The following is a 22,764-nucleotide window of genomic DNA, read 5'->3' as shown; positions in this document are numbered from 1 at the left end:
CTTTGAAGTATCATTTTTTAAAAACCAAAGAAACCTGGACTCAAAGATGAGATGCATGATCTTACACCAGCGAATAACGTCTCTCTGGCACCTCCACTCTTCAGTGTCCAACTGCCCCGCAAGAAGTGATAAAGAGCCCATGTTGGCCTCCTTGTCTTGCTTCTGGGGGAACTCGGGATCAGGAGGGTAGGGTGGCTTACCTGAGGTCAGTGGTGGCTCTTTGGGAAGGCTGGCATTTGGTCTCAGGGTATCGACTTTCTACCTAATGTTCTTCCCTAGAGCCCTCGTTACCTGCCAGGGAGCCTTAGGAAGAATGCCAAAACAGACTCAAAGCCTTCCTTGCCCCACGTGGATGGGTGGAGATGAACCACAGAGAATTTGTTCTTCTGACACCAAATAGTTATCCATTCCAGACTAAAGCCAACAAAGGATACTTCACCGCAAAGGAAACATTCACAACTAAATTATTCACCTCAGAAAATGCATGAGTTTTTTCCTTTCAGTAAAAATGTTGCCAGACTCCTAAGTCTTTGCAGCTCCGTTATGGCGTCGTTTTATCTTTGGAATAGAATGTCACTGGCTTGGGGATTCGGCAGCTTCCTGTGGCGTGAGTGCCGGTGAGTTCACCCTTTGTACCACTTGCCAAGAAGCAGTGCCCATATTCCCAGCATCCCCACGTCAGACAGGCACACTTCCTCGCCACCGGGCCCCTTCACGTCATTCTGGGCCCGTGATCCCATCTAGCTTTGCACCACTACTATGGAAAGGTCAGAATCAGAGCAGCATGAGGGCCCAACAGAATTTTAAGCACTGGGTAAGCAGTGGAGGTCCCAGTGAGCAAGCGGTTGTGACTCTGGAGTCTGAGCCATGTAGAGTCTGAAACTCTTCTCCTCATGCCACAGTACCCTGGTCTCTGTTTCATTCTATTGGTTTTTACTTTGTATTTGTCCTTGGCTTGTAGGGGTTGGGTTTTTTTGTTGTTGTTTCATCTCTTCTAATGTACCTGTTTCCTCTCTCCTACTTTATACTTAGATTTTGGACCCTTTCAGACCCTGGGACAGTCCTACCCGTAGACTCTTTGTCCAGCACTTAGTAAAGTGCTTTGCACACAGTAAGCACTTAAGAAATACTATTATACTACTAAGCAAAAAAGCCTCTTCTGGGATCTTTTTCACATCCTCCATCCATTTATAGGATTGTTCATTCTGACTTCAAAGAAGAGTGCTGTTTCCTTTCCCATTGTTATTATTTTTGAAAATATTTTCTGGCAGGAAAACACCAAAGATATTTTCCTTTGAAATAAAAATCCTGGAAAAGCCCTGTTTTAAATATATTCCCGTTGTCACCGGGGAGGAGAATCAAACCTGGGAAATGAAAGGCTCCAGGAGAACAGAGGGAAAGTTACAATCGTCAGCTAAGCACTCCACTTAGCATTTAGCAATCTCAACAGATTGAACAGACCCTGCTCCCATAACTGTTTCTTGATAATATGGTAATTTTTGAAGTAGATGAACCCAGTTCTGTGTTAATGGCTCCATAGGGTTTCCAGATAAGTGGCCATGTGTACTATATTAGAAAACTTGTAGTGGAGTTGAAGCCTTTTTATTTTATTTTATTTTGCTTCTCCTTCCTATGGACATTGAGATTTGGCAACAGATAAATCAGTTTTTATAGTAAAAATGTTTATAGAGACTGTCAGTTCTTAACCTTAAAACTGAACCATGCTGTTTGTATTTTTCCAAGTGATGGAGAGTGTGAAAGACGAGTGAAAATGGAGCGTGAAGAGATCAAACATGTATTGTGGAATCTCCGTTCAAAAACCTGAAGCAAAGAGAAATTCAGGGTTTGGGGAGGGGAGACTGGGGGAGGGCAGGAGTTCAGGGGAAAATTTTCATCTGTTAATAAGACTCAGAACCAGAGTTCATTGATCTAGTCTAAGAGTCACGGGGAGTAGGATGGAAGGAAAACAAGCCAGGCTGACTGAAGGATGGACTGTGGTTTTATTTTAAAAGCAAGAAACCCTTTATCTTTCAGTTAATGAGAAGGCAAAAATGAAGGTGTGACCACTTGGATCTATCTTATAAGTTTGGGAAATTTTAAATTTGGAAAGGTCATCCTACCTTATGTGGTGTTTTGTTTCATGTTGTGTGTTTCTCGGGGGGGGGGTGGGGAATGTAGTGCTGGGAAGATGGGGATGGAAAGGCAGAAGAGAGAAGCTGTAGTTTTATGTCTAAACTCTTTATGGTTAAAGTAAAAAGCATCTTCCCATGAAACTATGCTCTCAGGCTGTATGGGAGAGGGTAAATAATAAATATAATCGAGTTAGAATAATATGAAAAAGTGTTCATTTGGAAGGGGTGAAGGTGGAATAATTCTGTTAATCTAGGCTTTTTCTCTATTGCGGACTGGAGTAACTGTTTTAAGTGACAATTTTCCTGACGTGAATTCCACTGTCATTCTGTCTGTTTACAGTGCCTCCCCCGTAGCACTTTGGTACTGATTAATTCAGCAGTTCTCCTAGGTTAGAAACCCTCAATAGAAAAAGAATGAACTAATTGAAAATGAGGTAGAAGGAAAACACTACTGAGTGAGGAGATCATTTTAAACTTTTTATCGATCAATGTTTTACTTTGTTTTTTGTTTTTACTCACATGAATGTGACAAATGGATTTTCTTCACTTAATTTTATAGACTTGAAAGAGCTCTTTCTTTGTCTCGGGAAATACAAACTAAACATTGTCTAATGAAAAAAATAAATATTCTCTACAAAATGCTTATTGGTACAGCAGCCTAGATTGAAGGGATCCTCAGTTTCAAAGAGGAGATTTTTTCCATTTGTGATCCACCCCTTCTCTCTGGACTTCCTTGGACCTTGCAGATGGGTAAAAACCTGGTTCTTCAAATTCAGTAACATGCTAAAAAGGGGATTCAGAAGCTGGCTTGATCTTCCTTCTTCAAGTGTTCCTTCAATCATCTCCTCCACCCTCCATCTTGCTCTAGATAGACTCACTTCTCTGATTGCTCCTTATTTTCTTCATCTAAAGGATATGAGAAACTAATTAGAGGAGTCTTCAGAGAAAAGGGAACTTAGCGTCATCTTCTCCTTTCTTTTCTCCCCCATAGGTCATGTGGTCTGACACAGCCCAAAGGATTCTGCCTCTGCTGTGCTGCAGATTCAGGGCAAGCTGTTCTAATAATAATAATCCTAACAATAATAATAATAGTATTAAGTGCTTATTATGGGCCAAGCCCTGTACTAACTGCTGGTGGTAGACACCACCAGGTAATCGGGTTCCTGGGGCTCACTGTCCAAGTAGGATTTTGAATCCCTATTTTGTAGTTGAGGGGACTGCGACACAGAAGTTGTTACTTGCCCAAGGTCACGCAGCAGACATATGGGAGAGCCGGAATTAGAACCCAGGTCCTTTGGCTCCCACAGGCCCACGCTCTTTCCAGTAAACCAAACTGCGTTTCGAGCTCTTCTGAGAAAGATCGCGCCCTATTACCATACAGGTTGTGAATGGAGTCAGAGGTCATGGGTTCGAATCCCTGCTCTGCCACTTGTGACTGTGGGCAAATCACTTAACTTCTCTGTGCCTCAGTTCCCTCATCAGTCAAATGGGGATTAAAACTGTGAGCCCCACATGGAACAACCTGATCATCCTGTATCTCCCCCAGCACTTAGAACAGTGCTCTGCACATAGTAAGCGCTTAATAAATACCAACATAATAAATACCAACATAATGTCTTCGGATGTACAGAACAGCAGTGGAGCTACAACTTTCCTTTAAGATATTAATCATCCAAGCCAGAAGGAGCCAGGCCAGCTCACTAAGTTTAGGTTTCTCCTCAGCCACTCACTGATTCCATTGTCTAAACAGACCCGCTTAGTTCCTCCTGCAAAAGAGCGGCAAATGACACCAATTAGATTCATATGCAGGTAGGGAGAGAGGAATGTTTTAACCATCTTCCAAGTGTCTTGAATTAGTACGTGTAGGATTTGATTGTCTTTACGTGCTCTCTGCCCTCTTGATCGATCTCTGCTCCAAATCTCTCTGCTCCTTGACCCACTTTTCCTCCAAGGACACTTCTTGTGGGGTGTTTTGAGGAGACTTTTAATATTTTAATGAAAAGCATCTATTACGGTTCTTTTGGAGCAAACAGCTTTCATAACAGATGGAAGAAACACCACATGCCTTCTCATTCCTGTCTTCTTCCTTCATGCACTAGTCATCGTCCTTTTAATTTCATCCCAATTATGTTTGTTGTTTTTGTTGGAAACTGTGCCATCTGAACCTATGATCTCATCAAGTTACATAAGCCAAGTCAGGTCGGGCCCAACTAGAACACAGAGCCGAAGCGAGCGGAGGTGGGAGGTAGGAGGGAAGAACCGGGCAAAGAAAACGAAGACTGGGAAGGTCGTGGGGTTGAACGGTCGTGCTGGACGTCCTCAGAATACCAATGAGCACCACGTGCAACAGCAGAGGAGGAAGAAAGCCAAATGAGTAGAGGAGATATCTCTAACCTTTTTTATGGTATTTAAGTGCTCGCATTAAGCACTGGGATAGATGCAAGCCACTCAGGCTGGACACAGTCCATGTCCCAAATGGGGCTTTGTCTTAATCCCCATTTAAAGGTGAGGTAACTGAGGCACACAGATGTTCAGTGACTTGTCCAAAGTCATTTAATAGACATGCGGTGGAGCCAGGTTTAGAACCTATGTCCTCTGGCTCCCAGGTCTGTGCTTTTTCCACTAGGACATGCCAACCTGAGCCATAGCACGGGCCTTGGTTCTCTATTATGGGACCACCTCTCCACCAAGTCAAAATTGGAAGGTCATGAAGAAGGAAATAGGGTGGGAGAAGCAAGGTCATGATCTATTAATTAATCAAAGGTGTCTATCGGGTGCTCCTAGGGTGCAGTGCATTGTGCTAAATGCTGGGGAGAGATCAGTACAATAAAGTAGGTAGACATGATCCCTACTGATCTGCATTGCTCTACTTCCATTTGGAGGGAGCAGCCGGGCCTAGTGTAAAGAGCACCAGCTGGGAAATCAGAAATCCCAGCTCTTCCACTTACCTGCTTTGTGACCTTGGGCAAATCACTTAACATCTCTGTGCCTCAGTTTCCTCATCTGCAAAGTAGGGATTAAATACTCTTTTTCCTTCCCCCTTAGATTTTGCACCCCATGTGGGACAGGGACTGCGTCCAATTTGACTGTATAATACAGTACTCTGCTTGGTGCTTAGTAAGTGCTTAGCAAATTCTACTATTATTAGTAAACAGTGCTTTACATGCCTCTGACCCATAATCTGCTCCTTTCTTTCCCTGAGGATAATTCTGAAGCCTAATTGTTTTTTAACAGTTTCCGTTAATCACTTACTCTGTGCCAGGCACTATAGTAAGGACTGGGGCAGATTCAAGCTAATCAGGGTGGACAAAAGTGATTGTCTCACATGGGGCTCACTGTCTTAATCCCCATTTTATAGATTAGGTAATTGAGGCAAAACGAAGTTGGTAACTTGCCCGAGATCATTTGTGGTTCTAGCTTCATTGTGGTCCTGCCCATATGTGAGGAAGGACCAGGATCATAAACTCCTTTTCCACAGTCACGGAGTGTTTATTCCAACATCCGGGTCTAATGAGCCTTACCTTGAGTTTTCATTCCAGATCATCAATTCCCTTTGAGCACTGACACAGAAGCATAAAAGAGGCCTAAAGACTCTGCTACGTTCCCTTCCTTCTCCGCTTTTCTGAACCTTCCCTACTTCTGTGCAACAGTTCTTCCTATCCTCATTAAAACTGCTGGATTTGTCAATTCTGCATAGTCATTTCTGGTCCCACTAAGTAGTGGGAAGCTATGACTCTTTGGCTTTTATGTCTCTAGTATATGAAATCTTGGGGGAAAGATACTCTACCAGACCGAGCCGATGGTCATGTCCGCATTTTTCAATCAATCAATTGATGGTATTTATTGAACGTTTACTGTGTGCAGAGTACTGTACTGAGTACTTGGTCCAGTACAGAATAGTGTTGGCAGACATCTTCCTTACCAACAGTGAGTTTACAGTCTAGAGGGGGAGACAGACATTGACATAAATGATGAATTTCTGGATGGAAAATATCAATTTTTAAACCAAATCTTGCGTGAGAAAAATTAATGCTAGTAAGTGTTGGCCCAAGGAGAAGACTAATATCTCTTCAGAGCTTTCACCAGATAGTTTGATGCCAAGTCCCCACTACTGACTACTAGCCTATCCAGCTCCTTCAGGCCCGTACCTGCCCTCTTCCCTGCAGCAATAATAATAATAATTGTGGTATTTATGTGCTTCCTATGTCCCAAGCACTGTACTAAGCGCTGGGGTGGGTACAGGCAAATTGGGTTGGACACCGTCCCTGTCCCACTTGAGGCTCAGAGTCTCTATCCCCATTTTACAGATGAGGTAACTGAAGCCCAGAGAAGTAGAGTGACTTGTCTAGGGCCACGCAGCAGATAAGCGACAGAGCTGGGATTAGAACCCTTGACTCTCTGACTCCCAGGGCCATGCTCCATCCACTGTGCCAAGCACTAGGGAACTGCAGCAGCCTCTAGAGTCCCAGTAGGCTGGCAGCGAGAAGGAGAGGGATCCTTCAAAATGCCAAAGACAAATCAGGCGGTGGTTGCTCTGTACCCTGTAAGCGCTCAGTAAATACCGTTGACTGATTACAAGTCAGGACGAGTACACAGCCCTGCCTTTCACCTGATGAAGAAACGACTGAGAAACAGCGTAGCTTAGTGGAAAGAGCCCGGGCTTGGGAGTCAAAGGTCGTGGGTTCCAATCCCGCCTCCGGCAACTTGTCAGCTGTGTGACTTTGGACAAATCACTTCACTTCTCTGTGCCTCGGTTACTTCATCTGTAAAATGGGGATTAAGACTGTGAACCCCACATGGGACTACCTCATTACCTGTATCTACCCCAGTGCTTAGAACAGTGCTTGGCACATAGTAAGCACTTAAATACCATCATTATTATTATTATTCTCCAAGAGTCCTTCCCTAAGCCCTCACTTTCTCTTTTCACACTCCCTTTTTCGTGACCCTGATTTGCTCCCTTTATTCACCCCTCCCTCAGCCCCACTGCACTTATGTACATATCTGCAGTTGATTTATATTAATGCCTGTCTCCCCATCTAGAATATGAGCTTGTGGTCAGGGAATGTGTCTACCAACTCTGTTGTATTGTACTCTCCCAAGTGCTTAGTCTGGTGCTCTGCACACTGTAAGCACTCAATAAATGCAATTAATTGACTGATTGAAATTGAAGCTGAAATGGTCGGAGTATTCAGGCTATCGTGGGTTTGGGGTACCCTTTGGAAATGAGAGTTGGTTTTTGTTTTTCATTTTTTCGTCCCCTGCTGCGAGCAGACATGATTGAGGGGAGTCTGAAAGGGAAAGGAGAGTATCTGCTCCTCTCTGGAGTGAGGCGGGGGAAGGCTGTCCACGCACAACTCTAATCTTCTCCCCTCTTTAGAATTGCCAAAGATTCTACAGAAGCATTTCCAGCAAAGTCTCCAGAGGGGGAAAGCAAACCTACCAAGGCCCCATTGCCTCATCCCGCCGTTGTTCGTTTGATGGCAGTGATCTAACCCTAACCCTGGAACAGAGCAACAGACGGGAACAGAGAGCGGCCCGGCAAAATCAGAACAATCTGTGTAGGCAGGTGGGAAACGGAGCTAGTCGTGATGGTAAAAGCTCTCTCTCCTAGGCCTCGGGCCATATTTGGTCTGATAGTTATATAATCTTTTATAGTGTCAGTGGGGGTTTCCTAATAAATGAACCTTGCTGCTTTCTGGCAGCCCAAGGTGCTGTACAGGTGCATCATGAAAGGATAAAAGGGAGCTGTTGGGTTTCAGCTCAGGATCCCTGAAGTCACTGGCAGTGAAATGTGAACAAAGGAGCAGAATGAAAGCAGAAAATCAGCTACAGCAGGTTTGGATTTTCTGGGGGCTTTTACGCAGCCTTTTTGTGGGAGGAGGGAGTACTGATCATTCCAGACCGTGCAGGATTGAACTTTGACTCCCAGATGCATTGGGTTTCAGGATCCATCAGATTTCTACAAATGCCCAAACTTGAAATGCATAGCATTCCCCGAGGTCCTCTAGGATCGTTCTCTCGTTGCCTGTCCCGGTATTATAGAATGGGAGATAAGTTAGGACGAATGCAAAAGAATCTAGACTTTCCTATTGTTAGAAAAGGTGAAAGGAAGAAATGAAAACTTAATAGGACAACAATTATGCCAATTATGCCACATTGGCAACACAAGAAGCTGCATTCCAATCCTCGACTCCTCAGGAATGGAATGGCAATCCAATCTTCTTTTGGTCTGGAATTTACAAAAATGCTGGTAGTTTTATCCACTATCATCTCACTGTAGTTCCCTCCTCAGTTATCTACAAAGTATTATGGTAGGAAACCTAAACAAACTGCCAAATTAGGATGCTTTATTCATCATGTAATTCCCTCTCAACGTAAGCTTTCAATAATCAACTGTATTGAGCACTTACGTGCAGAGCACTGAACTAAGCACTTGGAAGAGTAGATTACAACAGAGTTGGTAGACACATGACCACAATGAGCTCACAGTCTAGAGGCGGAGACATGTTAATATAAATGAATTACAGAAGTGTACAAAGGTTCTGTGGTGCTTAGGGAGAGGTGAATAAATGGAACAAATCAGGGTGACTCAGAAGAGTGTGGGAAAAGAAGAAATGTAGGCTTAGTCAAGGAAGGCCTCTTGGAGGAGGTTTGCCTTCAATAAGCCTTTGAGGGTGGGGAGAGTGTCTCTCAGATAGGAAGAAGGAGGATGTTCTGGGCTAGAGATTAGCAGCAAGATAGACGAGCTCAAGGTAGAGTGAGTAGGTTGGCACTAGAGGAACGAAGGGTGTGGGTTGGATTGTAATAGAAGAGCAGCAACGTGAAGTAGGAGGGGGCAAGGTGATCGAATGCTTTAAAGCCGATGGTAAGGAGTTTCCATTTGATGCAGAGGTGGATGGAGGTTCTTGAGAAGTGGGGAAACGTGGACCGAACCTTTTTGTAGAAAAATGATCCGGGCAGCAGAGTGAAGGATGGACTAGAGTGGGGAGAGTCAAGAGGCAGGGAGGTCAGCAAGGAGGCTGATAGAGTAGTCGAGGCAGAATAGGATAAGTACTGGGATTTACGTGGAAGCAGTTTGAATGGAGAGGAAAGGGCAGATTTTAGTGATGTTTTGAAGGTTAAAGATGAAGTCCACGCTGGCCGAATGGCAACACAATACTGCTCTGTTGCGCGGGATGACTTGACTAAATTCAAGCAACCACACAAAAACCAGAGAATACATTCCACATTTCTCACTGTCTTTCTTATTTTGGGAATGGTTCATCAAAGTACATTGTTTTCACATACCTAAGTCTGGGTATCAGCTAAATTCCAAATGCTTGGGGCACTGAGATTAAAATGAATTATCCTACACGTGGCCAAAGACTTACAGAGCAGAGCAGTGATACGGTAATAATAGAAGGCCAGTCGGTTTGGCCATCTGCTTATTAAAATTGCACACTGCCTGCCATGTCCTATTTACTTCCCTTCGATTATTGTGGTGGTGATGGTGATGAGGGTGGACAATTCTGGGTGATATATTGCTGCTTATCGAGGATGAACCTCACACTACCACATCTCTGAGTGGTAACAGCCGGATGGCACCATTGCTTGGAGGAAAGAGATTTTACAGTTTTAAACTGATTGAGCTTTATGGTGTCCTGTATTTCTGAGAATACCCTCTTCTCATTCATGCTTAGAGATAATCAGTGTACCCTTTCATTCTTTTATCTTCTTAGAAGTAGAAACTTTGTTCCTCTCTAAAACAGCACCAGTTGCATTTTTGAACTTTATTTTTAGATTTGTGGAAGCTTTCCAAACATATTAGATGTCCACCACAGATAAAGGTCTGTGTGTGTGTCATCACATGTGGGGGGGGTGGGGAAGGCAGGAGAGGGAAAATGTGGAAGTGAATAACAGGCTTAATGAGTCTTCTTATAAATTTATGTCCCCTCAGACATTGCCTTGACCACATTTATATGTAGTAGAATATGAAATAAGGACTTGTGGTTTATCAGTTATCACTAGATATATTTTGATAGGAAAAAAAGATCTCTATGGTTGTTTACAGCACGTCTGATAATACAGTAATCTGTTTTACAATGCATTTCTCTGAATAGTCCTATATTTTTAAAATTCCATTTAAGATCTAAATTAGGATAAACAGACTTTATACCTGACCATAAGTCATACAAAGGATATTTTAGACCACTGATTGTTTTATCATTATTGCCGACAAATAATGTATTTAGTTCTTGACACCAAGTTCTTGATGTTAAGGCTCAGGGCTCTGGGTTTACAAGATTATGGATTAGCTATGCTCTCTTCCATTGAGAAATATATACCTTCATATATCTAGCAATAATGATAATATTTATGGTATGCGCTAAGCATTAACTGTGTGCTGAGCAGTGGGATAATTACATAAACTCAGGATAGTCAGATAGGACACAGCCCCTGTCCCTCCTGAGGCTGTTTCAAAGGAGTAGGGAAAACAAGTATTTAATCCCCATTTTACAAGTGAGGAAACTGAAGGGCACAGAGAAGTTAACTTTCTTATCCAAGATCACACAGCAGGCAAGCAGTGGAGCCATAATTAGTCGGGATTAGAAGCCATCTTCAAAAAATTCACCAGTTCTGTTACTCCGGAAATAGGACGGACTGACAATTATTAAAATCGATCGCCTGACAAACACGTTTTACCAGCCAGTCTGCCCTTCGAGGGACATGCAGGCTGTAAACTCAAGATTGTTGTATATTTCTCTGGCACAGATCATTTCCTCACTTGGAGAGTGAGAAAGTGGCCATGTGTAAGGGATACTCAGTTCTTGTGCTCTTTTCTTAGAGCTAGATCAAGCTGTCTTCTCCAACTATACTGAAGAATTGAAATGGGACCTGGAATTTAGGACAGGTAGGGCTCATGGTGCTGGCCTATGCAATGCAGAAGTTGAAAGGCAGTGGGAAGGTGAGAAGTTCCGTCTCTGCCAAATTAGGTGGGAAATAGCAGCAGGTTTTCTGGCTAGAGTTTTGCCAGCCACCTTAGTGGAATGCAAAACTATCAAGGGAACTTCCCTTGGCCCATTCTGTTTCCATGAGGCTACAGCCAGTAAGCATGAGAAGCAAGTCTCCTCCAAGCCTTCCCCTCAGTTGCCTGGTGAAGACACTGCACCCCAGTGCTGCAGGGGTAATGTCACCCAAATGAAAATATCTCCTTTCCTCATCCTTCTGTCAATTTGTTTGCAGTCCAGCATGCAACCTATGGCTGAGAAGCAATTTCTCAGTTTGTGTATGTTAATGAAAAACGCTCACTTTAATTGTTGTCATTATTCATCAGCGGGAAAAGGAGTATGTCTGATTTTTATTTTTTAATGGTGTTTATTAAGCACTTACTATGTGTCAGGCACTGTTCTAAGCACTGGGGTGGATACAAGCAAATCAGGTTGTACGCAGTCCATGTGTCATGTGGGGCTCATTGTCTTAATCCCCATTTTACAGATGGGGGAACTAGGAAGAGAGAAGTTAAGTGACTTGCCCAAGGTCACACAGCAGACATGTGGTGGAGCCAGAATTGGAACCGAGGTCCTCTGTCTCCCAGGCCTATGCCCTTTCCGCTAGCTACTCTGCCTCTCAGCCTGTCACATTTCACGTCATGTTCATTTTCATGTCATGGTTCTTTTAACCCAGGAACTGGACATTTGGTAACGCCCCGATTTTTTTTTTTCCTAAACAAAAAAGAGTGTAGAAAAGTTACGAAACTTGATTCATTTTTAATTCGAAGTTGAGTCGGGCTGCCATTTCAGAGAGTGATCATCCTTCTGAAGTGGATTGGTGGACTGTAGTTTTCCAGGCAGCAACGAAGAACCCAGCCCTTGAAAAGCGCTTTGGGGAAATATGCAATATCACAGCTTTAGAAAAGGAAATCTCTTCAGGAATGGGGAAGAGATTCCTTTGGCTATCTTTGGAGAGATCCTGTCCGATAACTCACTTCCAAAATTTAGCACATAAAAGAGAAATTATATGATGAAAATGAGTTGTGTAAATATTCCCAAATAAATTTACAAATACTCTCCAAATATTCCAGGACAATATTTCACCTTAAGCTACTTCACTTCATCAAGCAATTTGATTAACAGTAATCTTCTCAGCAGTAAGGAGAGGGGCAGGAGGTTAGGAAGTATTAGTGACTGGGTTCCAGAATAAGAAACTGAGATCCAAAGGGTGAGGGGATCACACCAGGGTCAGTGGCAGAGCACTGCTCAGACTCTAGTACTTTATTCCTTCTCCAGAGAAATGTCTAAAATGATAAAAAAATTCATGTCACTATCCAATCTATTTTAACAGTTCACACGAGATGAGTCAATGTTTGTTAAAAATCTAGTTTGGATTTTTTAAGGTAATTTTCCATTTTTCTAATTCAAAAATGACTTTCTATTAGCACCAACAAGATTTCGCCCTTGGTTTGAAGAACTTTCAGGAAACCGAAGAGGAGAATTAATCTCAAACTGTGGCTGAAGCCTTGCGTGGCTTAGTGGAAAGAGCACGGGCTTGGGAGTCAGAGGTCATGGGTTCTAATGCCGGCTCTGCCGCTTGTCTGCTGTGTGACCTTGGGCTAGCCACTTAGCTTCTCTGTGCCTCAGTTACCTCATCTGTAAAATGGGGATTAAGACCGTGAGCCCCCCACATGGGACAAGTTGATTACCTTGTATCTACTCCAGTGCTTAGAACAGTGCTTGGCACATAGTAAGCACTTAACAAATACCATTCTAATAATAGTAGTAATAATAACAGTTCTCTCTGCTGTCATCCCAGGGCTCATTCTAAACAACTTGACAGCTGCCAATCAGTCCTGCCCCTACAACAATAGGGGAGCAAGTTTTTGCTCCAGGCCGTTGTGCTTTAATGAGAAAACTGCTTGCATTTTATTTGGACGATTTTCATTCTCACTTGTCCGGGAGTTACATTCTGTAACTGACTTGGCCTCTGTGTGGGCTGAGGACAGGTTCTATTGGATGAAGCTTTGGAATGCCAAGGATGCAAAGTGTTCTCGGAAAAGTAGGTCCGAAGATGAAAACCATGACAAAAGGCAAAAACATTCAATGGGCAGACAGCACACTTCTCCTTTTCCTGATCTTTTAAGAGAAAGGCAGCAGTTCTCTTCCAAGTTCACCCTTTAAACTGTTCCTGGTTCCCCCTCATTCACGCTATGCCCCGATTTGAAACTCTCTTACCCCATATACAAAATCCTCATAAAATTTCACCTTCTCCAATTAATTACCAGCATCTCAAGTCACATAAACCTGTTGGCCATCTCTAGCACTGCAGATATATTTTTTACCATCCCAAGTGCTTGTGTATAGGTTTATTTAATTATTTATCTTGATTACTCTATTTGCAAATATTTTTATGGCTGGCTCTCCCATTACTGTAAGCTTCCTGCAGGCAGGGAAGATGTCACTTCTTCTTTATTTTGTACTTCCCAACTACTCAGTACAGCTCAGCACCTTGCATCCAGTTGGTTTTCGGTAACTGAGATTACCGCAACCCCCTTTTGTCGCAACCCTTCTATCTCTCTACAGATGGCAAGCGCAGGTCTTTTCACTCACCTTTTGCCCTAAATTTGTACCTCAGTCCCATCCATTTTAAAGCTTGAAAGTTCCCTTCCTGAATGGGGGAGTGAACTCTGGGACTTGATATCCTGTGAGTTTCTTCATTCTTACTTGGAATCTTCACAAAGATAATTTTTCCAGTAAATTCTAATTGATTTAGGATTAGAATTTGCCTTGGACATGCTGAGGGAGGTGAGGTTTTGTTGTTAAATGTATCCCTTTGGCTGGGTCAGAGGCAATTGGCAGGTCTTCTTCCTGGGTAGAAGACCATTCGCTGTTAATATATGCGGCAGAACCCTAAAACATGCTCAAAAAAACAAAAGCATTAACTGCCAGCCCAAGCTGTGGGTGAAATTCAATCCCCTCATTACAACAACATGAAAATGATATCCCCGAAGAATGAAGGCTAATGTGGGAAAGACCAAAGAGACTGGATAAAGAAAGGCTGGGGAGGAAAGGTGGTTTCATTCCCAGCATTATCTCTTAACTCTTTAGCTTCCAGGTTGATGTTGACATTTGATAGCAAACAAGTTGAAATGATCAGATGTGAAACAAGATAAAGATAGAGCAGGCGAATTGTGGGCCGCCCCTTTAATTCCCAGTGTATTGGAGCCGCCTCCCCAGCAGTCCAAGTTAGACTCTCAGACTTGTAACACGTCTTTGACAAGATCTGAGAGTTTCCAATGAGTGTGCAGAAAACTCAGTATGGTGGCTCTCTGGCCTATAGGGCTATCTGAAGTTCACTTCTCTCCCAGTCTTCCCCCACCCCAAGATCTCTACTCCCTTCCTGACCCTGTACTAAAAATGAAAAGTTAGCACTTCTGAGACAGTGTTTCCAGGAAGGAATGCAACCACCCTTTAGACCCTTTAGGAGCACCAGAGATTCTCCTCTTGAAGCCCAGCATGGAGGGCAGTCCAGCCCTTTTGGGTTCGATGGTGCAGCTGGAGTGATGGGCCCCATCAGACTATGGTCCACCAGCTTCCCCCTGCTTGCGGACGACATCACAGCCAGGAAAGAGTTTGTGGTGCTGATTGCATTATGTGCTCTCCTTGTCTCCCTGTAAGATTTCTTAGCCTAGAAGGCTTATATGTATTTATGCCTTAAAGCTGTGGTTGGCCAACATTTTTGACTGAAAGCACCCGAAATTCATGTTTTAGTTTTTCTGGCATCCTGGATCTGCTATTATATATGAAATATGTATAAAAAATATGTCTTATATTAAACCTAAAACCTAAATTTAGGGTGCTTTCAGCCAAAAATGTTGGTCAACTACAGCTTAAGGCATTGGTTTCAGAGACAGTTATGAAGCAGTTGTCTCTGTGTAACCAGCTCTTCTCCCTCCCTTTATCCTTCTGCCATTCCACGATGCCCATTCTCTTCCATCCTCCAGGAAAGTTAGCAGTGTTGGCTTGTGAGATGATTCTCCAGTGACACCTGCCATAAAATCAGTCTGCAATTTCAGCTCCAGTAGTTTGTATTTCATTCACTCTAGTATTTTTGGCCAGCCTCATTTTTTTTAATTGACCTAGAGTCATATTTACTCAATGACAGTTTCCCCCACGACTCCCCCAAAAAGCCTGAATTCTCATTTTCTTTCTGATTTCTGCGGCGTGCGGCACTCCCGTTAATGACATCAAACAGAGTTTGACATCAAGTGGCATTCCATGTGTGGGAGAAATATGCATGGCGGGGGAGAGATGAGAATCCGGCCCATAATAAACTGTGTCTGAATTTCTTTAACTGTGGTAGAGAAAAATATGCCTAAATCCACAGAACTGGAAGTCCTGGAGAAACCTTTGCTTTTTAAACGTCTGGACTCTGAAAAACTCCAGTTCTATTAGAATTTTGTGGGATTTTTCTCCCCAGCTGCTTGAGTTAATGGCCTGTGTATCTGAAGCAGTTGGAGTACTAGTAGAGATCCGACTGTGAATCCCATGGGGAAAAGGGACGCTGCTTGAGTTCTCATATTTTATCATCACCCCAGTGCTGAGTACAGTATTTGCCGGTGGAAAAGTCATATGGCCTAATGGAAAGAGGACGGGCCTGGTAGTTGAGAGACCCAGCTTCTAATTTCAACTCTGCCACTTACCTCCTGGGTGTTCTTGGATAAGCGACTTAACTTTCTGTACCTCCGTTTCCTCATCTGTAAAATGAGGATTCGATAGTTGTTTTCCCTCCCCCTTTGACTGTGAGCCCCATGTGGAACAGGGATTGGGTCTTATCTGATTATATTATATCTACCCCAGCACTTTGCATAGTGCTTGGCACCTACTAAGGCCTTAATAATAATGTACCTCGCAGCCATCCAGTAAATACGTCATGGCACTTTGTTTTGAAGAGCCTAAAGGACCTAGAAGTCATTCAGTCTGATTCCTCTCCCTCTGGCTCTGTCGAAAAGCCTCGAAACAATGGTGAACCCACCCCAAGATCTGGCTCATCTCCCCATATCCCTACAAGCAGGTAGAATGTGCGGATAATTATTGAAGCCTTAAAGATGGAGAGATGGAGGCACCGTGAGGAGTTTTTTCAGGGTCACCCAAGTCAAGAGAGGGGCCAGATGGAGCACCCAGGTTTCCCAGATCCAGCCAATGGATGATGATGGTATTTGTTAAACACTTACTATGTGCCAAGCACTGATCTAATCGCTGGGGTAGATACAAGGTGATCAGGTTGTCCTACGTGGGGCTCACAGTCTAATCCCCATTTTACAGATGAGGTAACTGAGTCGCAGAGAACTTAAGTGACTTGCCTAAAGTCACACAGCTGACCAGTGGCTGAGCTGGGACTAGAACCCATGACCTGTGAGTCCCAAGCCCGTGCTCTTTCCACTAAGCCATGCTGCTCCCATGAATGATGATGATGATAATTAGTGTATTTGTTAAGCCCTTACAATATGCCAAAAACCATATTAAGCGCTTGGGTCAAGACAACGTAATCACAAGCCTCCTTGACTGACGCAATAGTTTTCTGGTGTTTGTTTTCCAGAATAATCTCAACTTGGATGCTCACTCTCCTGCCGAGTCGAGTTTCCCACTCCATGAGGAGGAGCAGAAGGAGTATCCTGACCACCGGGCAGCACACCGACCATTCCCAAGACAGCGCTTCAGGCAGGAGAATGGACACACAGCCTTACAGAGGGATGGGCCCAGGTCCTTCCTTCTGGATCTCCCAAACTTCCCAGATCTGTCCAAGGCAGATATCAACGGGCAGAATCCAAACATCCAGGTAAACCACCGCCGCAGTCAGAGGGCGGGACTCTCGGCTCTTGATGGAGCTGGCCTCCCCCAGTTCTTTCCAGGAATTGCTTCGAAGTGGTACCTGGTGGCTTGCGTATCCCGCTTGCCTCTCGAGGAAGATCCAGCGAAGGATCATTTTATCCTGTAGGGTGAATGATGAGTGTCAAATCTCCCTTCTTGATGAACTCCTATAATTACACACAACAGGACTGGGCTTGGTAGGTGATCATCTCGTGACCCCAGCAGATGTCTTTGCTTGCTTGGTCTTGTATTTTGCAAATTTGTTTTCATTTCCTGTTATTTGGCTGTGGGTGACCTTTTCCGTCTTTTTCTTATTCCTTCTCTCTCCTCTGAATGCCAGTAAAACTGCAAGAGGAATGAGTACAGAACCTAGTACAGTACCTAATAACCAATCATTAAATGTGCTTGGGTGCCAAGCTCCTCTTCTCAAGCATGTAGCGCTGAGGTGTATTTTTAGGCAACTCTTCTGGTTCCCAAGTTGTTTTGCTTGAGCTGGCAGTTTGAAGGTAGCGGGAGAGAGAAGGCTTGAATCTTTCTTCTCTAGGGCCGTAAATCGCGAAGTTAAGCCGGTGGAATTCCTTACAAACGCTGAAATCGTCGTGTATTTCTGATACTGCTTATGATCAGTCCTGAAGTACTGTAGTAGGGTGCCATGTTAGAAACATCATAGACATTACCTTATACTGTGAGCTACGTATGGGACGGAGATCGGGTCTGACCTTCCTACTATGTCTCTACCGCAGTGCTTAGAACAGTGCTTAAGAAATACTGCTTATTATTATTATCATAATTTCCTCAGTGACCAGTCTACATTTAGGAGTGAGAGTGGTAGTATTTTTTAAGCACTTTCTGTGTGCAGAGCATTGAACTGATTTCTGGGAGAGAGTACACAGGAGAAAATTAGAGTTTGGCCCCGTCTTTAAGCAGAGATGTCCAGAAGACTAGCAAATGATTTTTTGTGTGTGAGGGATCATTAGGAAAGACCAAATGGAGTTGACACTCTATTACTGCGTACGCAGGGAGTATCATTCCATTGTTACATCGATGTGAACTGAGGTGGTTCTAGTACCAGACAGACCTAGCAGGAAACGGGCGTGCTGATTGCCCACAAATATATATACCTACTGGTCTTGTTTAGAGTCTGGGAAATTTATATAGGAAATGCCCTAGAGGTGGGAAAAGCCACAGATGGTCTTGAAGCTGTGGGTTGAGTTAAATGGTATAGTAATAAATGTATCAAATAATAATGCAAGCCACAAAAACTTATATAAGTGGAAAGGGTAAGCATTTCCTTGCTGGGAAGTTATTGAATTCTTAGAGCCTGGGCCAGGAACAGAGTTTTCAGACAAGGGAGTTTCTCAAACTCCCATTCCGTCTTCCAGATAAATCAGTGCAACTGGGCTCCTGAACAGCCTAGCTGTAATCCACTCGAGCCCATTTCACTTGGTGTCTAAATATCGGGGGATACGACGGCAACTCCTTTGGGTCTCGGCACTTAAAGGCCAAATACTTCTGCCAGAGAAAAGTGATGGGCAACAAATAGGAATTGACCCCAGTCCTAGCACATGAGATCAGTTTGTGCTTGTAAGCTTGAGCGCAGCCAAGATTGCAATTCATTTTTCATCATAATAAGCTGTTTTGTTTAGTTGAATGTGAAGTGAAGAATGCTTTGGAACAATTCTTACTGGCCAAGTGGGGGGTGGGGGAGTGTGGACGTTGGAGGTGGGGAGGGCAGTGCGCGCGCAGGCAAGCGAAAGGATAAAGGGGAGCGGAAGAGGGGCTGTAGCTCAGAAGTATTATATAGTGTGAGAGGGCAAGACTCAGCTGTTCATTTAACGTTCATCTCCCCAATCTCCTTGGGTCAGTTTCCCTTGTGCAATCCTGAAGGTGAGGATGAGGATGGGTTACAAATGGAAAGAATTAACACTGATGTCTTTAGACACTCATGAAGTTACACACACACATGCAGACCCCTAATAATAGACTTAAAGAGTTTAAGGCTTAAGGCTTTGTTTTCCAATCCCCTCTGAGAGAAGAAAGTATGCATCGCAGGGCTGTGAAAGCTGTACCTAGGAAAAGCATCGCGTTTGCGGGGACTTCGTGAATGTTGTTTTTCACTTCAAGTTGAAGACGGCACCATCGTGTCCTTCGGTATTCAGTCTGATTTTTCTGCCGTTCATGTTCGGGGCAGCCGAGATCACCCCAATTCATAAAATATCGGTGGCCGCAAAGCTACCAGAATCAGGATCGCTTTGTTTCGGAATATAAAAAGTATTTGGCCCAGTGGACTGGAAACAAAGGCAACCACAACCCAGATACAATTAAAGTAGAAAGTCTGTTAGAGAGCCGGCAAAGGGCCTCTTTTTCCATCAGTCACAGCTGTGCTCTGCTACATTTCCCTGCAACAATTCTTGTGTCTGCTAGACTTTTGAAAGAATACCCAAGGAGTGGTCTTTTACTGACCCTCTTGTGTCCCATTAACCCCATGCCCTCTTCCCTACCGCCCCGCTCCCCAAGAAATCATATCGAGTCCCGTTTCCGGCTCCGCGTCGCTGAAAGGTCCCGTTGGTGCGATTATTTTGTGTAGAAAGGAGAAGATGAGAGAGGATGGAGCGGCTGCTTCTACCCTCCTAACGTGGAGGCTGCCTAAGCGTGTGCTTGTGCACGCTTGCACACACACGCGTACCCACGCAGAGCCAGCATCGGCTGCCCTTCCACTGGCTGCTGCAGAGGCGGCAGCCGTACGCACCATTGCACTTGAGTAAACTAATTCCCGGGCGGTGCTTTTTAAAAAGGGGTGCTTTGGGCCCTTATTGGCAACGTCCTCCACTTCCTTACAGCCGAGCTCTTTTGTTGCAATGCGCCGGTTTGACACATGGCTGCTCAGTAATGTAAATGGGCCTGCCGATGGGACGGGCTCCTTCAGGATAAAGCCTTTCCCTGTGAAACAGAGTGAAGTCAGGTGAAGGGGCCTTCTCAATGCCCCAGTTTCCCCTGCTAGTTTTTCCCTTTATCTTGTTTTTTTTTTTTTTTTTTACTTTATCCCCCGGCCCCCTTCCCCGGCAAACTGACTCCCCGCCTCCGTTAGGGGGCCCAAACTTGGAACGTGATATGCCACTTGGCCGACTTCGCACACTTCCCCGCTCCTCCAGTTTCTCCCAGGTTTCCCACACTCTGACCTCATCCCGGTTGCCGGTCGGCCTTTTCCACTGGGCCTGTCTCTTCCCCACTGGCCTGTGGCCCCTAGTCGGCGACGGCATCTTTCAGCAATGAGGCCGGAGAGGGGGGAGAGGGACGTTGTCCATCTCCTGCCCCTGAGATGACCACGACATCCCTTCCCCTATCGTTTTTCACGATTGAAATGGTACGATCTCTCAAGGAGATGGTGCTTAGCTTCATTGAGAGGCTAGGGTGTGGTGGGGGAGAAGTCTACTTTGTGCAAAGAAATCTACTTTGTGCAAAGCCAAAGAGATTCAGATGGCTGGATGGGCACTCGAGATGAAAGTTTTCAATGGAGTTATTTAGCAAAGATAGCAAATCTGGGGCATGTTTTGATTGAACCATGATATTGACTTTGTTTTCTGCTTGCAACTGATTGTCAGATAGCAAATCCCAACTGGAAAAAAAAAAAAAATCCTAAAAGAAACCCCTTTACGGAGCTTGGGGTGCCAATTCATTACCATCATACTTTTTCACAATCGAATAGCCCTCCTTTTCATCATAAGTTTACATCAGTATTCATCTCAGGGAATATGTGTGTTTTTCTTCCACCTTGCATTGAAAGAAGCTCTTTTTTTATCCTTGGAATTCCACTGCCTTTTCTTTTTTCTTGCAAAGGTCTGTTTACACAGCTACAAGCCTTACCCCCAGTTTCTATCAGATCATTCAGACCACAGTGCTGTGCATGTTTTTACTCCCGATTTTGGGTGAGCTCTTTCCATTTCTGGAAATGTTTTTGGAGTTACCCTGAGGAAGGCAGTCGGAAATGGCGATATAAATTTGGTCCCTGTTTCTGACCAGGAGGCTCCACCCTCGCCCTGAAGGTTGAGCCAGTGGGGAAGAGCAAGGGCCGGTGCCCTTTTATTGATCTCTCCAACAGGCCTGCTAAAGGAGGACACAGGGAGTTTGGAAGTCTTGGACTGTGAATCCTATGTGGGACAGGGACTGTGTCCAGCCCAATTAATTTGTATTTATCCCAGCATTTAGAACAGTGTTTGGCACCTAGTAAGCACTTAACAAATTCAGCCGTAATAACAATAATTATTATTATTGCTAATAACAACAATGACTACCACAGTGAAAAGCCTAGTATCTCTGTATCAGGAGGCCTGGGGGGAAGGGGGTGACTTCTTGTTTACCACTTATTTACTGTATTACTTTAAGGAAATTGTTTCACAGTTGTGTTGAAGGAATCTTTACATGTTTCGCAGACCCGTAAAATGGATATCACCTCCATAATAATGTATTTATTAAGCGCTTACTATGTGCCAATCACTGTTCTAAGCGCTGGGATAGATACAAGGTTATCAGGTTGCCCTACGTGGGGCTTACAGCCTGAATCCCCATTTTACAGATGAGGTCATTTAGGCACAGAGAAGTGAAGTGACTTGCCCAAAGTCACACAGCTGAGAAGCGGCGGAGCTGGGATTAGAACCCATGACCTCTGACTCCCAAGCCCAGGCTTTTTCCACTAAAGCCACGCTGCTTTTCATCTTCTCCTTACTTCCCAGATGTGTCGGGAGGACGAATGAGATGTTCTACGTTAAGTACTTTGCTCTCAGCAGGCAAATTGATATCCAGTAATGTTATCAATTACTACTAAAACAATTGATAATATCTCAACATTATAAATGTTTTTAACGTTAACAATAATGATCAAGAATCAGTGGGAATCACACACACTATTTTGTGATGAAGGAATAGGAAAGAATAAGCCTTGTTTTGTCAAATAATGATCTCCATAGATAGGTGAAGATGCTGATCGGCTTTATGGAACAGACATTAACACTCTGGTTGGAGGAAGACTGAGACTCTAGGACAGATAAACAGATTTTCCTGGGTTTTCTCAGCAGTGGGAAAGATATTAGAGCCTAAAAAGGGGGAAGAGACTTTGGGGCTCTTACGCCCTTGCCAAAAAATCTTCACAGCAATGTTGCTTTTGAGCTGTGCTGATATGACGTCCTGGAAAATCTTGAGGAAATGAATGTAGTTCGTGTCTCTAACATGTATGTATGGTCTGGATTAGCATATTTGAGGTAAAGAAGGGAAAGGATTAGCCGGATTTGGAAACTTTTATCTGCCCTGAAAATCTGCTGTTCTTTCACACAGATATTCTTAAGATCCTCCACCCTGATTATTACAGACCATTGCAGTAGGATTTTTTGACATTAAAGAATTGTATAAATAGATTCAAGATAACTGGAGCTGCAAGGATCACCTCTTCTATTTTAAAAGTAACCGAATGTGTTCGATAGATAGCTCTAATTGGATTCCTGGGGAATAATGAATTAAAGATTATGTTTCTGCCTTCTCTAATGGTGTGAGCTCTTTATATTATTGTGAGAAGGGGTATCTCTGTAGCGTTGTATTTTAGGGAACATTAATTTTGAAGGAAGGGAAATTAAAGGGAAAAAAGAAACCTCTAAACTGCAGTAATTGATAGTGATCTGGGAGTTAGCTCTTATTTTACTACTTGCTGCCTACCCAACAGACAGCTCTTTTTATCCCCAGATTGGGGGAAACTGCAGAGCCCATTTGTTGGAAGAAATCATTTGGGCTGCAGTGTG

At 43.9% G+C, this 22,764-nt stretch overlaps 1 protein-coding gene across 1 annotated transcript in view; it reads left to right on the top strand.

The window, feature by feature from the left end:
- The window catches only part of ISM1 (isthmin 1), a 64,441-nt gene that overhangs the window by 24,310 nt on the left and 17,367 nt on the right, over positions 1-22,764 (top strand). Inside the window, exon 2 of the mRNA XM_029072352.2 lies at positions 16,707-16,946. Coding sequence (XP_028928185.1) covers positions 16,707-16,946 — 240 coding nt within the window. The remainder of the gene's footprint in view (positions 1-16,706; positions 16,947-22,764) is intronic.

Source organism: Ornithorhynchus anatinus, chromosome 9 (assembly GCF_004115215.2).
Source record: "Ornithorhynchus anatinus isolate Pmale09 chromosome 9, mOrnAna1.pri.v4, whole genome shotgun sequence".
NCBI classification, from domain to species: domain Eukaryota; kingdom Metazoa; phylum Chordata; class Mammalia; order Monotremata; family Ornithorhynchidae; genus Ornithorhynchus; species Ornithorhynchus anatinus.
This window is presented reverse-complemented; position numbering and strand designations above follow the sequence as displayed.